General features: G+C 38.8%; 1 protein-coding gene across 1 annotated transcript in view; it reads right to left on the reverse strand.

Moving 5' to 3' along the window:
• Positions 1-23,636, reverse strand: part of CCDC102B (coiled-coil domain containing 102B) — a 347,381-nt gene that overhangs the window by 64,786 nt on the left and 258,959 nt on the right. The window contains exon 8 of the mRNA XM_024198764.1: positions 14,579-14,682. Coding sequence (XP_024054532.1) covers positions 14,579-14,682 — 104 coding nt within the window. The remainder of the gene's footprint in view (positions 1-14,578; positions 14,683-23,636) is intronic.

Consider the following 23,636-nt stretch of genomic DNA (forward strand, 5'->3'; position numbering starts at 1 on the left):
AGTAACATTAAAAATGCAATTTTTAATCATCAGTCAGATAACTATTAGCCTACTAAGACTTTCCACTTGTAGCTGCATCATACTTAGAGGCATTTTGCAGCATAAGAATTAACAATACATAATAAACTAATATAATAAATCCCTCCTCAAGACCTACTTCTGACATGAAATCTATGGGGGCTAGATTCTGACCCACTCATTCATGTTGAGAAGTTTAATTAAAATAAATTAGAGTAATGTATCTGTAGAGAAATGAAACACTCAGGAGAGATAAGTATAACACTAGGGCACTGATTTTGATACTCTTATTAATGCAGGGCAACATCTAACTCCACAAGTACTCCTGTTGATTTCAATGGCACCATTCATGGAGTGGATACTATTCCAAGGGAGAAAAGGTATCAGAATATGTCCTTAAGTTTAAAAAAAAAATTACAAATAAAACAAGAGTAAAACCAAATATGCTTATCTTGTGGATCAAACAAAAACACATGGAAGGAAGTAAATGTTATAGCCTTATTCACAGACATTGCTTTTCTTGAGGGCCAAATTATGAGCTGCTTACTCACACTGGCACTCGTTTACTCACACAAGTAGCCCCACTGACTTCAATTTATAGAAGAGTTTGCAGAAAATGTTGAAAGTTGTGAAATGTCTATTTTCTGCAAAAATCATAATTTGGCAGGTGCTGTGTAATATAGCCAGTGCTGATGAAAATAATCTTAATTGAAAATATTAGTGATAATTTTCCTTGGCTGGAGTTCATTACCATTATTCACTTTAAGTGGGCTTTCTGCCCTGTGCCACCGACAAGAACCACATTAGTTATCTCCTTTTATAACTTCTAAAGTGGCTTTACATAAAATTTATGAACCTTGACTGCCTATTTCTACCACCACACACTCATTCTTTTAGGAGGTAAATATAAGATGTCGTTGGCAGATTTAAGTCCTATTCAATCTTATTCAAGCTGGGTAGTACCATAACAAAAAGTGCCCCATTTAACTCAGTGGTGCTACTCAAATAGTGAAGTGTTATGCAGCATGAGTAAGGATGTTGAAAAATGAACCCAAAGAGAAAAGTGGCCAAACGTATAGTGAAAGTAAACTATCAGTAAGCAGATACGAGAGTGGCTTGAATTGTGTGCTGATGTTTGGACTCTTTGTTGCTTATGAGCTACTCTGGACTTCTAAGAATTATGTTTAAACAAGAGTTTCAGAATGTTGTAATATGATGTACACCATCCCCATTTCCACATGGCTATTCTTCACTTAGCTTTTTATCCCTTGAGATGCAGGGCTTGTCTACATGGTGAGTTTAGACTATGCTTCACTACAGAGCTTATAGTAATGCATCTGAAGAAGTGAGGTTTTTACCCACGAAAGCTTATGCCTAAATAAATCTGTTAGTTTTTAAGGTGCCACCAGACTTCTTGTTGTTCCTATGGGATATTACTGCAGAGCAAGCTACTCGCATCCTGTGACAGTAAACCCACAGATTATCCCTCCAGCAGCTGCTAAGCACCCTCTGAAATCAAAAGAAGTAGAGCCAACTCAGCACCTTTCAGGATCAAGTCCATTAGATATTTGCAGATTTGGAAGAGAAGTGAGAATATGTTCAGAAACTACTCGCACCTTCTCATTCTCTTGCTATGAGGTGCATTTCATTTTAGAGAAAATCAGGTCACAAAACTGCACAATAGCTGACCTGCCTACACAAAGATGAATATCAGACAGAGAGATCTAAACTTGTAAAGAAAGTCTAAGTGTTTTTTCCCCACACAACTTTCATATAAAAAAATATGAAGAACTTTCATACATAAAAGATGAAGGAATAATAAAGGGCTAAAAAAAGGTGGATGTTGACCATACTAGAAGCATTTTATGAAATATTCTAATTACTAGCCTCAGTCATGCTAATGTAAGTACTACCTCACTGCAACAATGATTCTGAATTATTTGGTTATATTTCAGAAAAAGTAATTAAGATTTAATGTATAATCTGATTATTCATTCATGAGTCTTGATTAAATATAATTTTTATTTTAATTCCTTTGTGACATGAAGGACTCAGGCAACAGTGTGGAGATTTTCTTCATGCTCCCTTTACAGCCAACTGATACATTAAAACTGGGAAGAAGTTTGTCGTAAAAGAAGACTGGTACAGTAATGAGTGTGTTTGGGGGGGTTCATATTTGCTGAGGTTTTTGTTTTTTGGGCTGCCTGAGACGCTTTGTATTCATACATCCATGGCTGTGAATAATGAGGCGCGGGTAAACTGGTTTGTGAAAATATAAAATAAAAACTCCCACCCCATATTTCACCTGAACCTATACCCATTCCCCAAAGAGAACTTTATATTTTGAAGATTGAGAAAATTCAATTAAAAATTCTTCTCCAATCTCTCTCTCCTTGCCTTGAATTCAGGGAACTTTGAAGGACAAACCACTCAATGCCATCTAAATGTAATAATCTTTTCTGCTCTCATGTTATTTAATCAAGCAGAAACCTGCACTGACAGCCTGGTTGCATGAGCAAAGGGAAACAGTGCCCATATAAGCTATGACCTGTGTTATACAGGAGGTCAGACTAGATGATCATAACAGTCCCTTCTGGCCCTGGAATCTATGAATATGTGAAATGACTCAGTCTTCTGTTTCCTATTTCACTGTTCCAGCTCTGTTGTCAAACACTTTAAGGAGGGGGTGCAAATGTGTCTGTAATTTCCCCTTGCAATGCTACCAAACTGCAGTCACATACCTCCATTTTGCCATGAGTCTGCTTCCCTATGGAAATCAGCTTCTGGGAAATGAGATATTACATTCCTACTGTAACACACATTTATAAGAAATTGAACTTTTCTTAGTCAAGATTTTTAGAACAAAAGTTGCCCATCAAATATTTCTCCAAAATTATGCATACAAATGGGACTTCAGCATACAAAGGTCAATGAAAACAAGGGAAATGTTCACAGGATTGGAGCCTATATGGGGGAAATACACCTATTTGTCACTCATATTGAGTGGTGTAGAAAAAGTTGTAGAGACATACAGGTGTTTATTTTTACCTAATTTGAAAATGAAGTGCACAATAGAGCTGGTTAGGAATTCCACTCCCATCCCCAGAAAATTTCAACAAGGTGTGTGTCAGGTTGGCAGGGGGTAAACCAGAATTGTCATCACTGTTTTCAGGTTTCTGTAGAAAAACTAAATATTTTTGGGTTTTCAATAACCAAAACCCATCTTTGTTGTTTTTCGGCAGAAATGAACTGCATTTTTCCAGTTTTAAAATGAAAATATATGATTTAAAAAAAACTTTTGACGTTTCAACAAAAAACTGAATATTTTCAATGAAATTGCAATATTTTCATGAAAATTTCAGTTTTGTCACAAAGCTATTTCTGCCAAAACAACTTTTGATGGAACATTTTTGACCACCTATGTTGAATATGCCTTGTTTTATTATATATAAAGTAGCTTAGAAGACTTGGACCTTACAATCTCAAATGCCACTTTCTTTGATGTTCAAAGAAGATGCTCTATGAAGACAGAGCTAGTTATAGCCATAAAGATAGCTCAGTTTTACATGGGCCCTGAATGTGGCCTCTAAATTAAGGTTCCCCAAATCTCCGATTTCAGTATGCAAACCCAATTTCTTGACCATGAAAAAAACTTAAAGGCTACTTTTGAAATATAACCTAAGTCATAACAATAATCATACTTTACCTACATGTGTGTTTGGATTGGGAAACAAGAATCTGATCATTAATTAAGAGGGTTAGCGTTAAGAAGGTGTACAGTTCTAAACTTATCCATTAAAATGGCTAAAACATGGGCATTTTAATACTGTTCATATTAAAAGTTTATAAATTTCATATGGTGTTTTTTTTCCATTTTTGCAGTTCTGTATTTAAAAACAACAGTTTGTAAGAATATAGGTATGGCAATATATCAATAGTGTAAACAGACCAAATGCTATCAATAAGTGATCTTAATATTCAGAGATATCCCACTGATTAATCATAATTCAAAGGGTTCTCACAGGTGCATTTCATGGGCTGTGACCCTGAAGTAAAAGGAATAATAATACTCTCACTCTCTCTCTTGCAAACCTCCCCGGACACACAATTGGTTATTATAAAATTGTCAAGCCTGCTGGCAGAATGGAGACCTAATGAGAAATTGGGAATGCAGGGGTTTCTGGATGATTTATCATCGGTGTCCTTTCTAAAGTGAGATAAAATGCCTGCAGAGATATGCAGCCCACTGGCTGACCTTGCTGAGATATGTCATAAGAGCAACAGGACCATGAAGCAAACTCTCAAAAGCGTACAAGTCATGTATTTATGATGTGCTTGACCTTACTGAATAGAAAAATGGTTAGCTACAATTGTTGTTGTTCCCTGAGAATAAGAGTAAATTGGAGATAGTGAAGGACTATAAAGTATTCAAAACTGTTGATATATGTAATCCATGAGCTAGTTTCTATTACAGAGAAGACTTCCGCAATGGGTGGTGAAGAGTAAATCTAATCTTAACAGGCTTATTTCTTTATTGCTTAAATCAAGTTAACACAGAAAAAATATAGAAAAGACTTAATGCAGGAACACTGAGTCTGTGGGCTTATCCATTCTTACTGGAGTCACTGGAAGCTTGGCACCCCAATAGAATTAGACCCTGGTGTATTGATCAGTCAATGTACTAGGTTCGTGATCTGGTAACAGACATAATTCCCATTTGGTATGATGTTCGATTTACAACTATAAACTCAGGCTATAATGATTGCATTATAACAATTATCTTCTTACTTCTTAGTATGGAATATGTTTATTTAGCTATATTGTATTTAGCTATCTATATCACAATTTGGAAGTAAAAATGCAGACTTAAGTTTATTTAAGTAAAGCAGATGCCACATTTCAATAGCGTGTTGCTGGTAAATGATGTTTTACAAATATCTTTTGGGTTTGCTAACAAAATGGTATTTTATGTCAAATTAAAAACACTGAATAAAATCATAATGCAGTATTGCATGACATATTGCATTTTCAAACTGCTTGTTATAGGAGACATAGGGAACCACTTTTCACTATAAACTTCAAAATAAATCAGGCAAACATAACAGTTCAAAATTGAATCCATACTGCAGTTTATATTCAAATCCAACACTTTAAGTGAACACAAAAAGGAAATCTCTCCTTATAGAATACACTGTTAGTGCATATTGTCACTGGTAGCAGCACTGTCAATGCTGAAGCCAACTCAGTATGACACTACAGGCAGGTTGGCTTGTGGAGAGTCCAATTTTCAAAGAGTCTAAAAACAGGATAGACATATACTATCTGGATTCTAGAAAATGCATTTTGGTGCTCAAGTGTCCAATCCAAAGCTTAAAGGAAACAATGACAGTCTTTCCACTGATTTCAAAAGGCTTTGGATCAGGCTCTGATCTGAATATCTATATTTAGGTAACTGTTTGAGCGACCCATGTTTGAAAACTGGGCTCCGGGTGTAATTTTCCTTTTAATTTGTGCGACGTTTAAGGAAACATACGTTTCATGAAACAGGTCCACTATGTCAGAAAACTTCTAACTGTTTTAAGAAAAAGACAGTATCAATGGCAAAATACCCTATTTCAACTGCACAAAGTCATTAGAGAGGAGATGAACCAGCTGTCTCCCATCTGTAACAGGAATAGGCAGCAGTGATCCTACCAGCATTGAGGCCCTATACTATACTATAAGAGAGGGCTCCAACTTTTTTGCCCCCTGAGGAGGCAAATTTTCATTTGAGAGAGGTACGTTTATCAGGCTGTAGTCTCCCCTTCCAAGATGTACCACATGTTAATTAATGGGGGAGGGGATAGGAGGGTGAGGATAGCATTCTGAAGGGACCCCACAGTTGAACATTTCAAAAACTAAAAGTGGTTGGAGTTTTGGGCAATGATTCAGAAGAGTACTTATTTTATCTGAAGCGCTTCACCTAGCCATGATTATAATTACAACTGCAATGATTTTTTTTTAAATCCTTCAGGAATACGTTTACAATACCACCACAGATATTAACACTGTTACATTCAAATCTTATACAAATTCATTCATAAATCCTTTTATTATATATTGATCGAGAATGTGCAACTTTTCAACACCTACATTATAGATTGTACATGAAAAACAGCTCTGTACAGTTGGTAGCCTTGATTAGGCAAAATATTTTCCCAAGACAGCATATTTCCATAATGCATTCTTATGCTTCTCATTTCTCCATCAGTACTATGCAGTGAATTATTAGAAGTATTTGTAGCAAGCAAACCCCAAGTAAGGCCACATTTCCTTGCAAATCCAGGCAATTTTTTAAAGTACTTCATCACAATAACTCCCCATACCCCTTTTTCCTCTGATAACTAGCTTGTGGAAACAGATATAGTTCATAATGTAAACATACATATTCACAATTAATATTTTATATAAGTATTCTGACATTTAAATTCACATTAAATTCAAGGGTTATTAGCAACAACAACTATCAGCATGTATATATTCTGCAATTAGCCAGAACATACATTGCTTTTCCTTTTCAAACTCTCAAAGTTAACAAGCAATACCGTTTATACATTATTAATGAAACAGCCACAACAACACTGACAAATTGAGTAAGACAGATTAGCTACTGTATCATCACATTAAAAATATAATATATAAATTGAAAAATGGGCTATCCTCCATTGGCATAAGCAGATACAACTCCACTGAAGTCAAAAGTATTGCACTAGCTTTTACCAGGCCCTACATTTTCAAAGCAATTCTCAAATGCAAGACACTATATGTTATATTAGAGAGACAAAGATAATTTAGTAGCATAGAGCCATGTTTATTGGAAGGTTTTGGAGGACGTCTAAAGTCTCAGATAACAAAATGCAGTACAAAATGGGAGTTAAGCAGTCAACTACATCAAGTTCCAGTTCATCCTCCTCCCCCCGGGATAGGATGAAAATACCAGGGTTATCTGCACACAGTGCAATTCCATGCACATAACTAAATCTCCCAGCTAACCAAAGCTCAGCTAACTTGGGGTGCGGGGGGGAGGCATTAAGTAAGGTTTTAACGTAAAGTTAAGGGATAATCAGAAAGAGTACAATAGGAAGGCAGAAAAACTCGAGGGAAACAACAATGAAGCAGAGGAGAAGGGTATGTTTCTACTAAGTGAAAGTGAATGAATGTGTAAACTTCAAGTTATACATATTTACCTTTTTTCTATTTAATTTCATTTAGTTTCTTATACACCCATCACTAAGGTATCTGAATAAAACTCATATGAATATTGAATTTATTTTCAAACTCAAGCTGTGATTTCAGACTTGGTGTAGGGCTGATTAACTCTAGAATTTACCTTGCAGCAGTCCTCTCACACTGCCAGGGGTTGTGGGGTAGGGTGGTTTTTTTTGGGGGGGGGGTATTTGTTTTTGTTTAATTCCTTGAATCAATCATATTTGATATTAATTATTGTTATTTTTACCATGGAAGTAACCCGAGGCCACAACTGAAATTAGGGTCCCATTGCTCTAAGTGCTGTAAAAATGCATAGATAGTTCTTGCCCTGAAGAGTTTAGAATCTAAATAAGAGACAACAGATAGAAGCTGGGAGGGGGAAAAAATGAGAAATAGAAGTGAAATGACTCGTCCAAGGTCAATGGCAGAGCCAAGAACAGAATCAAGGCCTCCTGAATCTCAGTTCAGTGTCCTATCAAGTGGACCATGAAGAAATATACCAACTATGATGCTCAGCTTATATCTTATTCTCCAGAATCTCAATAGATTTTCAGTAGAAGTTTATGGTAAAAAAGGATGGTGCAGAGTCAGAAGCCAAAGGGTTAGCACAAATCACTTAAAAAAATTTGAAGCTCCTTTGACAGGCGTAGCACCACAAAGCATGTCAATCTTAGAACATTTACATTTGCCAGACTGTCAGATGAAGCTGTCCACAAACCCTATTGTGTAAGGGCCAAGTTTTGAACCCCTTACATTAAGGAGTAGTTACTCAAAGGGCTATCATACTGAATTCAATGGAACGTATTGAATGGTGAGGACATATTCATTTTGGCTATAGAAAGACCACCCTTTTTTTAGTCTATGTTGCAAGAGCCAAGCAGAAATATGCTAACCAAGTGTATACTGCACAGACAGGATTCTCAAAAAACAAGAAAATATTTTGTAGCACAGAGTCAATCTAATAGATTGACAGTTGTCACTTACGTGTTCATAAAACAAAATAGAACTATTCTAAAAAATAAATCCCAACAGAAATTAAAAGACCTAACCAAAACAACAACAAAAAATGCCTAGAGACAAAAGATGGAATGGAGGTAATATCTTTCATTGGACCAACTTTTATTGGTGAAAGAAACAAGCTTTCGGGCTACCCAGAGCTCTTCTTCAGGTCTGGAAAAGTTACTTAGAGGGTATGTCTATGCTGCCATTGAACACCAGCAGCTGGCCCATGCCAGCTGAGTCAGGCTTGTGGGGCTCGGGCTACGGGGATGTTTAATTGTGGGTTAGATGTTTGGGTGCAGGCTGGAGCCTGGGCTCTGGGATCCCATGAAGGGAGACCAACATGGCTATAAACAAAAATGTCTAAATCATGCTTTCCTCATTCAACCTTTACTAACTGTGGCAAGAATGAATAATCCCTAGCACTCTAAGTCTATGCCTGGATATGGGTCTCCCAAAATATTAGTTGCATTGTCAATGTCACAGGAAACAATTAAATAGAGAAAACAAGTGATAGGTTGCCTCAACATGCTCTTGGGGGTGCTTTAATATTCCCCTTTTCTAACATATAACAGTAGGTCAATTGGCTTCCCTTGAGGAAAAAAGAAAAAGCCACAGATTCAATATGGTATTCTGTTCAGTGAAAGATAACATTGTTTCAGATTTATTTTAAACAGGTTGTTTCTTTGTTGTAATATTATTTCCCCAGTGCTGTCAGCTGAGTGTTAAAGGACTAGTAATATTTAATTGACCTACTGTATGGCAACAACAGCACACTTTCAGCTGAAAGACCATGGGGAAAATTACAGGCTGGTTGACAGTAAGGGAATAACATTTCAATTAAAAAAAATGGTTATATTTACAGATGGCTGCACCTGAAGTACTCTTACATAATACCTGAACTGTAAGCACATGGCAATTCATGCAAAAACTCTTATAGTTCATGAGCATGATACTGGTCAACTAATATCTTGAAAGCTTTATTAATAATAGTGCTGTATAAAAAGGTTTTCCACTGGGATAAATATTAACAAGAAAACTGTGTTTTATTTAAAGTTACAGAATTTAAGAGTATAAGGGTACGTCTTCACTACCCGCCATATCGGCGGGTAGCAATCGATTTATCCGGGATTGATATATTGCGTCTCGTTAAGACGCGATATATCGATCCCCGAACGTGCTCTCCGTCGACTCTGGAACTCCACCAGAGTGAGCGGCGGTAGCACAGTCGACAGGGGAGCTGCGGCCGTCGATCCCGCGCCGTGTAGACCCCAGGTAATTCGATCCAAGATACTTCGACTTCAGCTATGCTATTCGTGTAGCTGAAGTTGCGTATCTTGGATCGATTCTCCCCTCCTCCCCAGTGTAGACCAGGCCTGAATGAAGAGAGATAGGAAATTGTCAATTAAGTAATTTAGTGTGCTGTGAAAGTTACATATATTACCTGAGATTTCTAGATACACAGTATGTCAGGACATATATGAACTTATTCATGTAAGTCGGCACAGTCTGCAGAGCATGTTTCTGTACTCCATATTGTTCTGTACATCTGCTGCCAGAAATGGCCATCACTTTAAGAATTCATCTCTTGGTGCAAAATAAAGCATTAACTTGCTCTTAAGAGCAGAAGAGGTACCATGGGAAACTTTAAAAAACATTTTAAGTAGACATTATGTCTGACATTTAAAATGCTCATCATTTCCTGTTATTGCCCTTCCTGAAGTTCTAAACTCCTCTTGTGACATCACCACAATCTCCACAGTAGTTCAGTAGGGTTATCACAACATAGAATAAGTTACTTCTTTATATCTTTATAAGAAATAAGAAACAGCAGTAGAAAAGTATTTATGAAACAAAGATTGTTTTTTCATACAAATATTTAATAAGAAAAAAAGGGAAAAGCTGTACCTAAAATATTTCACACAATTGCTTTGAAAAAAGAAGCTGTTTAAGAATGATTCCTTTTGCGTTGTCCTTTATTATTCACTCTTATTAAGTGAGTAGTGCTCGACAGATAATCTGCCTCAAAGATTAAAAGATTTAAAGTCTTGTTGGTTCACAGTTGGTCATTTGGGGCTGTTGGGATTAAGCCACCACAACAATGACTCAGATTTCAAACCCACTATAGAAACTGCAATATCAATAGTGTAGCTGTTTCACAGAACCATCCTAGTTGGGGTAGAGCTTCTTCAACATCTGCAGTTCTTCATTGGCGGAAATCCACCAGGCCACCACCAAGGAACTTCTTTCTGTTTAAAAGTATCGATGTTCCAATATCTTCTTATTAAATCCTTTTTGTCTCAGATGCTCCTAAAAGCACCAACTCAAACAGGGGAACCCTGGTGGCAGCAGGTGTAGTAGTATAGCCACTTTACTAATACTACCTAGTTTCTAGAGTGTAGCTGACAGGAAGGACATTCCTATAAGCAACTAACGGCCAGCTGACTCTGCTGGTCAGTATTGTATGGCCAAATTCCTGCAGCAGTATTTAGAAATGGAATTCTTAAAAGGACTTTGAACCTTGAGAAGGGTTTTCTCATGATTTTGTGCATTACTAATTGTCTCGTTAACAAAAACAGGGAACGTTAATAAGGCTTAAAGCTTGGAAGAGCTGTAATATTTGGATTTCCATGGTAAAGCTATAAAATACAGACAGTGTTAAAAAGAAAAGAGTAGCTGTTGATTTTATTGTGTAATAAAAAATGTTTATATTACCATGACACAATGCTATTTCCTTGACCTTTCACAGTCTAGTGTGCTGTACATTGATCTCTGTCAAGAACATACTATCATGTTTATTGAGATGACCTGGCATTTTAAGGCAATCACTCAGGTTTTTATGGAGATGATCCATAAAAGCCCCATAAAAATTTGCCACTGTAGAATAAGGCAGCCTAGTGGAACCACATTTTGAAGTGCTTTGGAAACATTACAAAATGTTTTTCAACATAGTCAAACAATTTTCATGGAATTAAGGCATGATGCAATAAACCTATAACATTGACCTCTCTGACAATGCAGGATGATTTCCTACATCGCATTGCTCCCTATAGATATGATGAACTGGTTAGTCCATTCCAACTCTTGTTCTCAAGTGATGGGATGTGCACCACTTCCCAAGGAATAACATTCTGCAGCCTGATAGATCTCCTTGTCAGGATATGAATACAGAACACTTTCATTCTTACTAATTGACTATGAGTTAACAATATCTTCTATCTGTATAGAGGGGTAGTCATCTTGGTATTCTTTACAACCACAATATATGAAGTCATTTCAGACTCACTAGTCACTTGACTTTGAAAGTCTCTGGATAGGGATGTAAAGTTAGACTGGATTCCTTTCTATGCCCCACTGTAAGCTGCTAAATCATTATTCTTTGGGTTGTTATGTCTGGGTCATCTTGCAATGTCATCAGAGTGTCTTCTAGTCTCTTTTTTCAGGCCATCTCCTTCTTAATAGTCTTTTTAATCTCATCAATTTCTGTCTGATTGCAGGTCTGTATCCTATATGCTACGTAGCTTTCTCTCACTACTTCACAGTGTTCAGGGCCCCATTACCTATATACATAAGCCCAATTATCTGCTCAAGGTCACTCTGACCCATGATATCCACTTTCCTTTACCTGGGTCCAGGTGGGAGACCCCAGGTCCAGTCCTTCTGCTCCAATCACTAGTATTTAACCCACAGTAAAACAGCTTCAATAGGAGAGATTGAGGGAACCCCCCCCCCAATCAGAATATCCCATAGCTCAGTGGTTAAAGCACTCTCCTCAGGGGTGGGAGAGACCCTGTTCAAATCGTCTCCCTGCCTCTGGCGGGGGAGGGTGATTGAACTTGGGTCTCCCACATCCCAGGCAAGTGAGCTAACCACTGGGCTAAGAATTATAAAATGGGCTCCTCCTCCTCCTGCCCCCACAGTTTGTGTGAAGTGAGGTAGGCACTTAACTCATTCCCTCAAGAAGTGGTTTAAGCACCTAATCTACTTGGTGTTCCCATTCATGGATCGCTAGCAGAGAGAGGTACCTCCCTGCAGTCTGGACTTAGTCATCTATCTCCATGATGGAGTAGGGCTTAGGATACACCCCAGTCATTACATCTGTCTTTGGCTAGCTTAGGCAGCTCCCTGTCTAGCTTGCTGGCTTTTGTGGATTCCATTCTTAGGTATTTATCTCCTCGCCATTCACTGTATAGGGAGCCTATACCTAACTCAGACTTTGTTGATTTCTGTGTTGTTTCTAGGTACTTAGAAGTTAGGTGGTCAGCATTGCAACACTTAAGTCTCTTTGTGATTTTACCCTGTATCCCCGGTCACAGGGAAGAAACCCAATTGTACAGTTGGGCGGGCATGTTGATAAGCAGTTGGCACAGATAGACTTGGATCTGGGTAGGACATCCCAAGAGTGTGAAAATTCTGAAATTCTACCCCAGGAGAGTAAAGGCACAAAGACTGCCATGTGTGGAGGTGCACTCAGATACCAGAAAGGGGACAAAAGTGCAGCTAGCCACGTAACTGTGACATATACCATTAGTACTCTACTATGTTACCTTTAGAACTCAAAAGCCCCTATACATACATTCCTCAGTCTCTTTATCCACAGTTTACCCTCAGTGTAACTTTAAGTGGTACAATCTGATCAGACACTTAGAGGTTGTTTTTATCCAAAGGTAGGATAGGAAGGAAAAAGATTAAAAATGTTGTGGTTTCTCACTCACTTCAGAAGGAGTAAACGCTCAATGGAAGACTGACCTGAAGCAGCATGGTTCCATGGGGAAAGCTTGAACCCATGACATGCGAGTGGGTTCAAAATATATCCAACTTTGCATACTTTAAAATATATCATGAGAAAATATGACTGAATACTATCTTTACCAAAGTACACTAGCGTCCTAAAATCCCTGATTGATCACTTGTAAGCCTAATTCTCCAGTACTTTGCATCTTGGGATGTCATTTATCTGAGTGCAGAGTGAGTACACATTTAGTGTTTTACACTCATTTTGTACAGGTGTAAGTGACGGCATAAGGTAGGCTCAGAATTAGTCTAGGGTGAGCAAGCAAATAGCTATAATCTGTCTTTCATCTGTAACGCTTAAACCCCAACATGCTAACCAGCAGCAACAAAAAAGGGAAAATCTTAATATATTCAAAAAGTACTACTTTCTGAAATGTAAGTTGGCTTCTCAGCCTCTTGCATAATATGGAACAAATGTTCACTGCCAACCAAGATAAGCATTCAAGTTCAGGTGAGATGCTTTATAACTATAAATGCATTATATAGGTGGGTTAGATGTGTTTTCACAATATGTATATTTTGCAGTCTTGGGAGGAAACAAAGGTGGTGCAATATATACATATTTGAATGTTCCAGCTTCAGTTTGACACCATATTTATACCAACCCTTGTGTTTCTAGAAAAAGCTATACTTTAAAGTAGCCTCTTTAGAACAGACAATTAATGGAGCATCATATATTTCACCCAGAAAAAAAGCGGGTCAGTTGTACATTTTCTTTGGATATCATCTATGCTATGGGATAATGAAATAAAGAATGAAAATATTGAGTATGCTCCTGTAATCTTTGCAAGAATGGCAGGTTCCATTCTAGACTGTTGGATTCACAGTCTACTAGAAACAGTTTTGATTGATTTTTTTCTTACTATTCACTATTTCCAGTCCTATACGAATGCTCACCAATTACATAAATGCACACAGACTCACATGTGGGTGAACAAGGGTATAGGAGAGGTACAGGGAGACTTTCCCCTACCACGCAATGCACCCTCATGCAGGGATCAGTCACGCTTGCAGTCCTTTCATATCCTGAGTGGAGTAACTTATCCCTGGCAATGAGAGCTAGAACCCTACTCACTGTAATGGAAGGGGAGAGCTGTCGGAAGAAGGGAAGGCCAGAGTGAAGCATGTTTTTTATCCTACTTAGGAGGAGCGCAGGAGGCACTCCCACTCTGCATGTCAAAAACTCCACTGTGGAGCCTGTCACACACTAAGCACTCCCACCGGGTGGTGCATACTGCCCCCCAGCATGGGGCCCAGAGTATCCTGTTGTTTTCCTGATTCACTGCACCTATTTCTTTGTGTGTTTATCCATTCTCACCCAGACTGATTAAAAACCAAATTACAGTAGGAGTTTGAATGTATTCAGATGAACCAGAAATGTAGGGGGAACCAAACAATTTCAACAGTTACTAGGCAGATGCAAATGTGACAGATCATCAATGAAAGTGCATCTTCACTTAATCTTCCTCTATTAACATTCCAGCCCAGATTCAAAGTATTAAAAGGGTAAAGCACTGACCTGCTTTTCAAATGATTAAGCTGAATCTGTAAGTTGTCATTTGCCTCTGTCTGCTCATCCAGAGATCGCTGTAGCTTTCGAATCTGGTTTAGTGAGTCATCGAGCTGAAAGCAAACAGATCAGATTGGTTTTGAAATATACCACGCACATTTTTACCATGAGTATTATTATAATAGACACAAATAACACCCACTGATATTTGAGGCTATTTTTTTTTAAAGTTACATTTGTGTTTAAGATTTTAATCACATATGTGTTTTATTCTCTCTCTTACACACACACACACACACACACACACACACACACACACAGAGGATCAGGATCCTTTTTCTTAGTAAGGACAGATAAAACTTGACAACATTTAGCAAAAGGCACACTGAGTACAATGTTATTTCCTACACATCATTCACTTTATTTTCTGTGAAATACATGAAATATCCTATTTTCTTAGCTTTTTTGTTAAAGCATTACAAAGTTTTATGGACAATAAGAAATAACCTAGAACATTTATCCTAATTATGTATGAGGATATTTTATCTATCCTTATACAGTTCCCCCAGTTTGTATACTACTGTCAATAAAGTACCTGCCAAGTCAGTGGAAAAGCAATAAATTGCAGTCATGATTTAAAAATAAGGTCACAAGCAGCTTTCTCTGTAGAATTCTAATTTGACTTCTATGAAACTTGTAGAATGAAACCTGATAACAGGTGAAAGTCAACCAACTTCTGGGTGTTGTTACAGACCCACCGAGGCCCAGGCAGCATTTCAGTAAGGGGCTCCCATATGTGTTCTCCCCGAGCCTGTGATAAATCTCCGTGTCCCAAGGCTTTGTGTGCTTGTAGGAAGGAGTCTTGAGGGACTGGAGAATCTATTCATTTTCTCAATTAAACCAAAGAAAAATTAATTGTCTCCCAAGACAACAAAACTTGGCAATCAAGTTTATCTAAAGCTGCACTCTGTGGGAGGAAAAAAGCTTACATTTTTGTTCCTTAAAAATGTGTTCAACTGGGGAAATTTAAAATGGAGGGCACGGGATGACTAATAAAGGCCTGTTGGTGGGTCTATGGATATATAGGTAGCTCTGACACAAATTGCCTTGCACCAAATGGCAGATGCTTGCAGAACAACCTGGTCCAGTTCTAACAAAAATAAATAGGTTACTGTCAAAGTATTTTTTATAAGCCCCAAGGATAAATCATCTTTTTCAAGGATAATTTAGCAGTATCCCAATGGAGTTCATCCCCTCGGCCACTCCCCTGAACCCAGTATTCCCTTAAATCTGCTAGGAACATATTAAATGGGAGGCTTGCAGGCACCCCCAAAGATACCTCCAGATCACAGGCTTGGAAACACAGGCTCCTCCCAGGCTTGCTTGTTTATTTCAGTTTGTACAAGATTTACTAAGCAACCAGCTAGTGCTGCAGGCCCTTATTACACAATTTAATATTCACAGCAAATAACCATCTGCAAAGAAAATAGCCACCTCTATAGAGCATGTAGAACCTTCCAGCCTTCAACTCACACTTTCACCAAAATCCTGGAAAATAGGTGGGCTTTGCAGCATGCTAGCAAGTTAATAGATTTGGGTTCTGATAGCCCAGTGATTCTCAAACTGGGGCCACCGCTTGTGAGGGAAAGCCCCTGGTGGGCCGGGCCGGTTTGTTTACCTGCTGGGTTCGCAGGTTCGGCCGATCACGGCTCCCACTGGCTGTGGTTTGCCGCTCCAGGCCAATGGGGGCTGCGGGAAGCAGTGGCCAGCAAATCCCTTGTCCTGCGCTGCTTCCCGCAGCCCCCATTGGCTAGTGAGAACCACTGTGATAGCCCAATGTAGAGATGCAATTCCAAAAGGCAAAGTCCACTCACACCAGCCAGCCAGCAGCCTCTGCCCTTTTAGACAAGGTAGCTCAGATTTGTTCTCAGCAGAGGCAGTACTGAATGGGAAGAAAAGTGGAGTCTCAGAGTTCGTCTTTACTAAAACATGCTGTAGCATGTTATAGTGTGCTACCCACCATGTTCTAAAATGCTAGTGTGGACTTTAGCATGTACTGAGCTGGTCAAGTCGAAGCTAGTGCGGGAGCCTAGGCTTCAATATAATTAGATTAGCACATGTTAGAGTTGCCTTTGCCTACACTAGCAGTTTAGAATGAACCTGCTGGTCAACACCATTCTAACACCACACCATTTATCCAAAGCCTCAGATGACCAGAGAGATGGTAAACCAAACTCTTTAGGGCTTGATAGGTTAAAACAAATTCCTTGAGCTCAAAATTGGCAAACCTAGAAAGAGTTTTCAGCAAACTCTCTCCCACTCAGGATTTACAGTTTTGGAAAAGAGTCACACTGAATTTTAGGGGGTACACACAGTGCAGCAAAATTTAAGGGACTGTGAAACCACACCTTATAACTTTCCCCAAAAGAGTTGGCAACACTTGTTTTAAGCAATACAATAAGTTTCATTTTAATTCTATTGCTCCACTTATTGTGATCCTCAAAAGTATCTAATCCAGGGGTAGGCAACCTATTGCTGATTTTCAGTGGCACTCACACAGCCCAGGTCCTAGCCACCGGTCCGGGGGGGCTCTGCATTTTAATTTAATTTTAAATGAAGCTTCTTAAACATTTTAAAAACCTTATTTACTTTACATACAATTATAGTTTACTTATATATTATAGACTTATAGAAAGAGACCTTCTAAAAACATTAAAATGTATTACTGGCACGCAAAACCTTAAATTAGAGTGAATAATGAAGACTCGGCACACCACTTCTGAAAGGTTGCCGAGCCCTGAAATCTATCTACAAGAATTATGAGTTACATATAATCTTGGTACCTGAACACTTGATCCAGCAAAAAACTAAAGAATGAGCATAGTCCTATTGATTCCATTAGGACTACACATATGCTGAAAGTTGAGGTTGTGCTAAAGTGCTTTGCTAGATATGGGTCTAAGTACTAGGATCCAAGTACAACTAGAGAATGATATTTTAGGTGTGACTTTGCAGTGTAGTAAGAAGCCTAGTAAATGCTTACCATTACAGATATCCTATTCCTATCAATGGCAGTTACATGCAGATTGGGGCAGTATACGGTCCACTGTGACTGATATTGCTAATCAATAGTTTTCTATTGTAGTGAAAAGTGTTAGGGTGGAGGAGGGAGAGAGAGAAAAAGAAAGAACTCTCTTTCTGAAATGTTAATAGCAATAATCTTAGTTCACAGAATTTCTATGGCAATAATGACTGGCTGTAATTAATGGTACATATCACTTTCAGCTAGCCAACCATTTCATCATCAGGAAATGCTTTGCACTTCATTCACTATATTGTCCTATTCCTATTGTGATCAGTTTATAAAGGCTGCCATCAAATCATGCTCACAGCTCAGTGTTAGTTACCTGAAACATGAGACATTAACACAATGATAACTTGTACATGAAGGAGTCCAAAACAGAGATTAATTTTTCTTTTTTAAGTGATAAGTCTTTGGACTTTCTCAACTATCTTTTATCATGTTCATTTGCCTTTAATAATTGCTTCAATGTCTCAGTTTTACCTTGTTTTCCAGTGAATTCTTTCTGATCAAGGCAGGGCAGCCAAGTTTGTCACTGAGGGACGGGTTTTAATTTTTCCATCTTTGAAAGGTGAAATATTTATTGCATCTTTCATCATTTTGTTTTCTAACATGTATAACTTGTTTCCAGCAAAGTAGGCCAGAATCTTCACTTATTTTTACTTTCTATCTTTGTAGTGACAAGCTACATAATAAAAGGTACTAATGAGATCACTCAGATTAATCATGTTCAAAATTACTTGGTTTAAAGTGGTCCGATTCAACATTCTTACAGCAGAGGAGTTACCTTGTGACTGCTAAGGGGTATGGTTTAACCCCATAGACTTTGGACATCTGATTAAGTCATTTGTGGTCTCTTATTTTACTAAAAATTTACAGAAAGCTCAGCAATACAGAAAACTTTAGAACCAAATTATTTTAAATGACCTCTTTCTATTTTCTTAGATGTCATTTTATTTTGATTAGGTACTTACATTCTCTCTACCTAAATGCCTCCTCCAGTTTCAACTGGATGCAATGTTTTAACTCTGTTTTCAGTCCTAATTTCTTATGTATTGCTGTGTGAAGCTAAACAGCTGTTATTCCATACCTCTATATTTCCATTTACACATCTGTAAAATTGATATACTGTGTTTCATAAGATCTTCAACATTTACTGACATGTATGATTTTGCCACTTTTGCAAGCCTATGGATGTGGCTAAATGGAGATAGAAATAGTGATTTTCTTTTCGGGAAGGGGGCACAGTAAGTCGCATTTCTTGCAGATTAGCATAGTTTTACTACATGCTCTGACTAGTAATTTTTTTTCAACTTCAAGGTATGAATTTAAAAAAAAAACAAAATAAACTATGGCAGTAAAATAAAAAAGCATCTTCTACAATCACACATTCTCTAGCCAATAAAATGATTTCTTCTAAACAGCATTGTTTAACTTAAAAGGAACAATATAAACTTTTTTGGTTGTCACTTATTTCCTATTATAGCCAGTGCTGAATTTTCCATTGGAATGTAGGGTTTTGGGGGAGGAGGAGCTGGACAGAAAATGTATCTGCAATATCAAAAGCTTCCACAGGAAATTTTCATTTTTCCAATGGGAAAACTAAAATGAAATATTTTGTTTTGGGTTGATGTAATGTTGTCCAATTAAAATATAATCATGCAAATCATTATTGCTATCACTGTTATATAATTGCAACAAATCTTATACAAAGCGTAACACATTGACAGAAAGGGTTAAGCAGCTTGCAGGCTGAATGACCCAAAGACATGTTAGAAAGTATGTGAATGTTAATTACGGCCATTCAATACTAGATAGGCTAGAACTTTAAAGTGCAAACCTGTATTGTTAGAGAATTAGAGATTATACTAATTTTGCATATCTTAGATGCTAGCCATGTAAACACACAGTTCCTGTCTGTCACTATAACTATTAATTTGGAGATCAACAGGGAATATTAACATTTAGATTAATCTTGGGTGAAATAATGTAATTGTCTATATTTCTCTTTGAAGTTTATGATAGACTGCCTAATGGGTAAATTGCCCTATGTTAATTTGTGTAACTAATTACTGGTGGTGTTTAGGAAACAGAAGGTTACATCAAAAGCCTATTGTTTACCCAGGACTGTATGGTCAAGTGGATGCTAGAACACTGTATAAAAGACCCTTGGGTCCTGATCCTGTTTATCTCAGTTCTGCTTAAGCTTCATCAGGGGAAGTTTGAGTCACAAGATTGAGATCCCAGTCCTAAGTTGAAACACCCTGAATAGGATATTGGACACTGGACTATAACCTATGGACTAAATTATAAAAGAACTCCTTGCAACTACAAAGCTCACCATCTCTGCTATGAATTTGAACCTCAAGAATTATACTCATGTCTGTATGTATACTGATCTTTTAATCAACGCTCCCTCTTTTCTTTTTTTAATAAATTTTAGTTTAGTTAATAAGAATTGGCTGTAAGCGTGTATTTGGGTAAAATCTGGAATATTCATTAACCTGGGAGGTAATGTGTCCGATCCTTTGGGATTGGTAGAACTTTTTTATATGATGAATAAGATTTTCATTAATCCTCATCATATTTGACATGGGTGTCTAGGTGGAGGCCTGAGACTGGGTTACTTTAAGGGAACTGTGTTGTTGACTTCTAAGTAACCAGTGAGGTATACTAGAAGCTGTTTTGTGCTGTCCTGGTAAATCTAAGTATTGGAATATCCACCAGATTTGGGGATTGCCTGCCCCATTCTGTGCAGTTCACCCTAATTCAGTGACCTCAGCTGGATCCCCTGGGCCGCCAGTCACAGTTGGTTGGACACAAATCAAAATATTTGTGTTTGTTGAACTGACCCACAGCATTTCATTGTGAGTTTGTTCCACCTTAAATTGCTGATGATTTGGCACTCACAACTCAGTCCCATAGCTTTAAAGAACTTGAAGTGACTCCTACATCTGACCTTAAGATCACAGGAGAATATTTCCAAAAGTGGCAGATGAGACCAAATGTGAGCAACCGGTAGTGTCTATTGAGTTTTGTGGTGAAACTGTGTTATGACCCAAAGCCAACATATCTCAGTCTCATTCTTGACTGTACACTGATCTTTCATGACAACTTCAAAAAAGTAGTCTTAAAGATAAGACTCACATAATCATTATTCAAAAGTTAGCAAGAACTAGCTGGGAATCAACTGCTCTGGTGCTATGAACATCAGCCTTGGCCCTGGTGTACTCAGTTGCAGAGTAGTGTGCACCAGTGGGGACAAGAAGCTGTCACACCCAACTTGTGGATAGGCAGATGAATCAAAATCAACAACTCTACTGTTACTTTCTGTACTAGCAAACATTGAACCTCCAAGAGATAGCCCTAGCACCAGAACTTAAATGCGCCAAAGACTAGCCAGAACTTCCCATCAGACAGGTTATGGATAGCATACCTCAACGATGCTTGAAATTGCAAAAACCACTATGGACCACATGTGACCACCTCATGGCTCTGGATCTGGCCAGGGAATGGTAGTGTCTGGACCTCATCTACTGTTCCAAAAAAGTACATTATTACTTATTCAACTAGCCGTCATAACAGTTTTGACCTGCCATGCAGACTTTGGACCACATTGAACAGCATCTGAACAAACTATGGAAGGTGCAGTTAGTTGATGGGTAAGAAGAAAATCAAAGACTCCCCATTTAGCAACTGTAGTGACAACATCCAAACCATCCAGGGACAGCCAATGGTAGTCAGGCTGCATCGCTGCCTGAAGACAGGTCAGAGTGCTGCAGGCAGATCCCTGCTGACCCAGTGGTGGAACACTCCACCACTGCTAGGGCCGTGGGCTGGGAGTCAGTGGAGTTGGGTGGATCCGGATCCCCCTACCCCCTGCCACCCTGGGGTGGCAGTCTCCCCACCTTCAGCCAGGATGCCTGTGTTGTTCTACCATCTGCCCAGCTATGATGCTAGACTGTTTGGTGCTCACCCTTGCCTGAGCCATAGACTGTTTGGTGCTCGACCCTATTTGGGGGCTCGGGATCATAGACTACTGATTGCTCTGCCTGAGGACCAGAGCCTCAGACTGTTTGGTGCCCCACCTCACCTAGGACCTGGGCTCCTAGAATTCTCACTGCTCTGCCCTGTCTGAAGATTTGAGCCCTAGAGACAGCTAACTTCTCCCTTGTATGGACTGCCATTCCAGATCCACAACAGCAGAGACATGGCCTCCCTCAGAGGGAGGTCCACACATGCCTACAAGTTACTAATCATATTTTATCTGAAATAGTTTACAGTGAAGATCAAAATCAAACAAAGATTACCTCTGTTTTACAGATCTTGCTACTCTGATTCCTTGACACTAGGGTTGAAATCCTGGGCTCACTGAAGTCAATGAGAATTCAGCTCTCTCTCTCTCTCTCACCATACAGGTCTTGTTTTCTATACTCCCTTTGGGCCAAATCCTGATCCCAAAGAATTCACTGGGAAAATTCCATAAGAGGGATTTCTTCCTTTAATGGCTGACTCACTGACTGTTCTCAGTTGCTTTCCCTCAAAACCATTCACTCTGAAGAAGAACAAGCTTCTGCCCATTCACTTAAGGCAGTGTTTCCCAAACTTGGGATGCCGCTTGTACAGGAAAAGCCCCTGGCGGGCCAGGCCGGTTTGTTTACCTGCCGTGTCCACAGGTCTGGCCGATCGCAGCTCCTACTGGCCACGGTTCGCTGCTCCAGGCCAATGGGAGCTGCTGGAAGAGGCGTCCAGTACGTCCCTTGGCCCGCGCCACTTCCAGCAGCTCCCATTGACCTGGAGCAGTGAACTGCGGCCAGTGGGAGCTGCGATCAGCCGACCCTGCAGACGGGCAGGTAAACAAACCGGCCCGGCCCGCCAGGGGCTTTCCCTGCACAAGCGGTGGAACAAGTTTGGGAAACACTGACTTAAGGAGTTTGCTTCCTGGGGCCCACAAGACTGTCTAGGAAGAGGAGTTTTCAGAATGGAGCTTCCAAATTCCATGAAAGTCACCATTAGTGGTCTGCATACATCTTTAATAAAGGAAGATAGTGTCCATTTTGCAGAAAGTGTGGTAGTGTTTCTGATCAGGGAACATTGCCTCAGAGCCAGGAAGCCTATCATCCCAGCACTCTAAAAAGCTGAAAGTGGTACTATGGTGATTAACACAGAGCACCATGACGACAGCCAGGTTATTTTTGAGCAATGCTGTCGGACAGTGGCACAGTAACAGAGACTTATCCTCTGAGATCAGAGAGAGCACTTATCACTTTGCAGGACTAGACAGAGAAAATAACTAAAATACATTTTTGCAAATGGATGGCAAACAAATGCAGACTACACGTGTTTTTTTTAAACCTAAGCTGCATGTATCCAGTGAAAAGCTTATGGCATCAATGAGAGAACTGTAAAAACATGCTGGCTGATTATTTCCTTTCTGATCTGGCTTAGAGGGAAAATGAAGGCATCTGTAAAAACAATATATAATGAAAGAAAGGGGAGGTTGTTAGTAATGAATATAAACCAGAAGCTAAGAACTGTAGAAAACCAATAAAGGAAGCAAAGGGACACAAAGAGAACTCTATGGACAATAAGGAGGAGTATTTTAAATATATTAAAACAAAAATAATCCTAACAGTGGTATTGGTTCATTACTAGATGGTAATGGGAAAATTAATAATGCAGAAAAGGTAGGATTGTTCAGTAAGTATTCTGTTCTGTATTTGGAGAAAAAACAGATGATATAGTCATATGATAATGACAACATTCTTTCCATTCCAATAGTATCTCAGGAGGATGTTAAATAGCAGCTACTAAACGTAGACATTTTTAAATCAGCAGGTCCGGATAACTTGCATTGAAGAGTTTTAAAAGAGCTGGGTGGTGGGCTCTTTGGATCTATAATGCTGAAGTCATGGAACTCTGGAGAAGTTCCAGAAGACTGGAAGAAAACTAATGCTGTGCCAATATTTAAGACGGATAAATTGG

This window comes from Terrapene carolina, unplaced genomic scaffold, assembly GCF_002925995.2.
Source record: "Terrapene carolina triunguis isolate 2854851 unplaced genomic scaffold, T_m_triunguis-2.0 Scaffold58, whole genome shotgun sequence".
Taxonomy (NCBI): domain Eukaryota; kingdom Metazoa; phylum Chordata; order Testudines; family Emydidae; genus Terrapene; species Terrapene triunguis.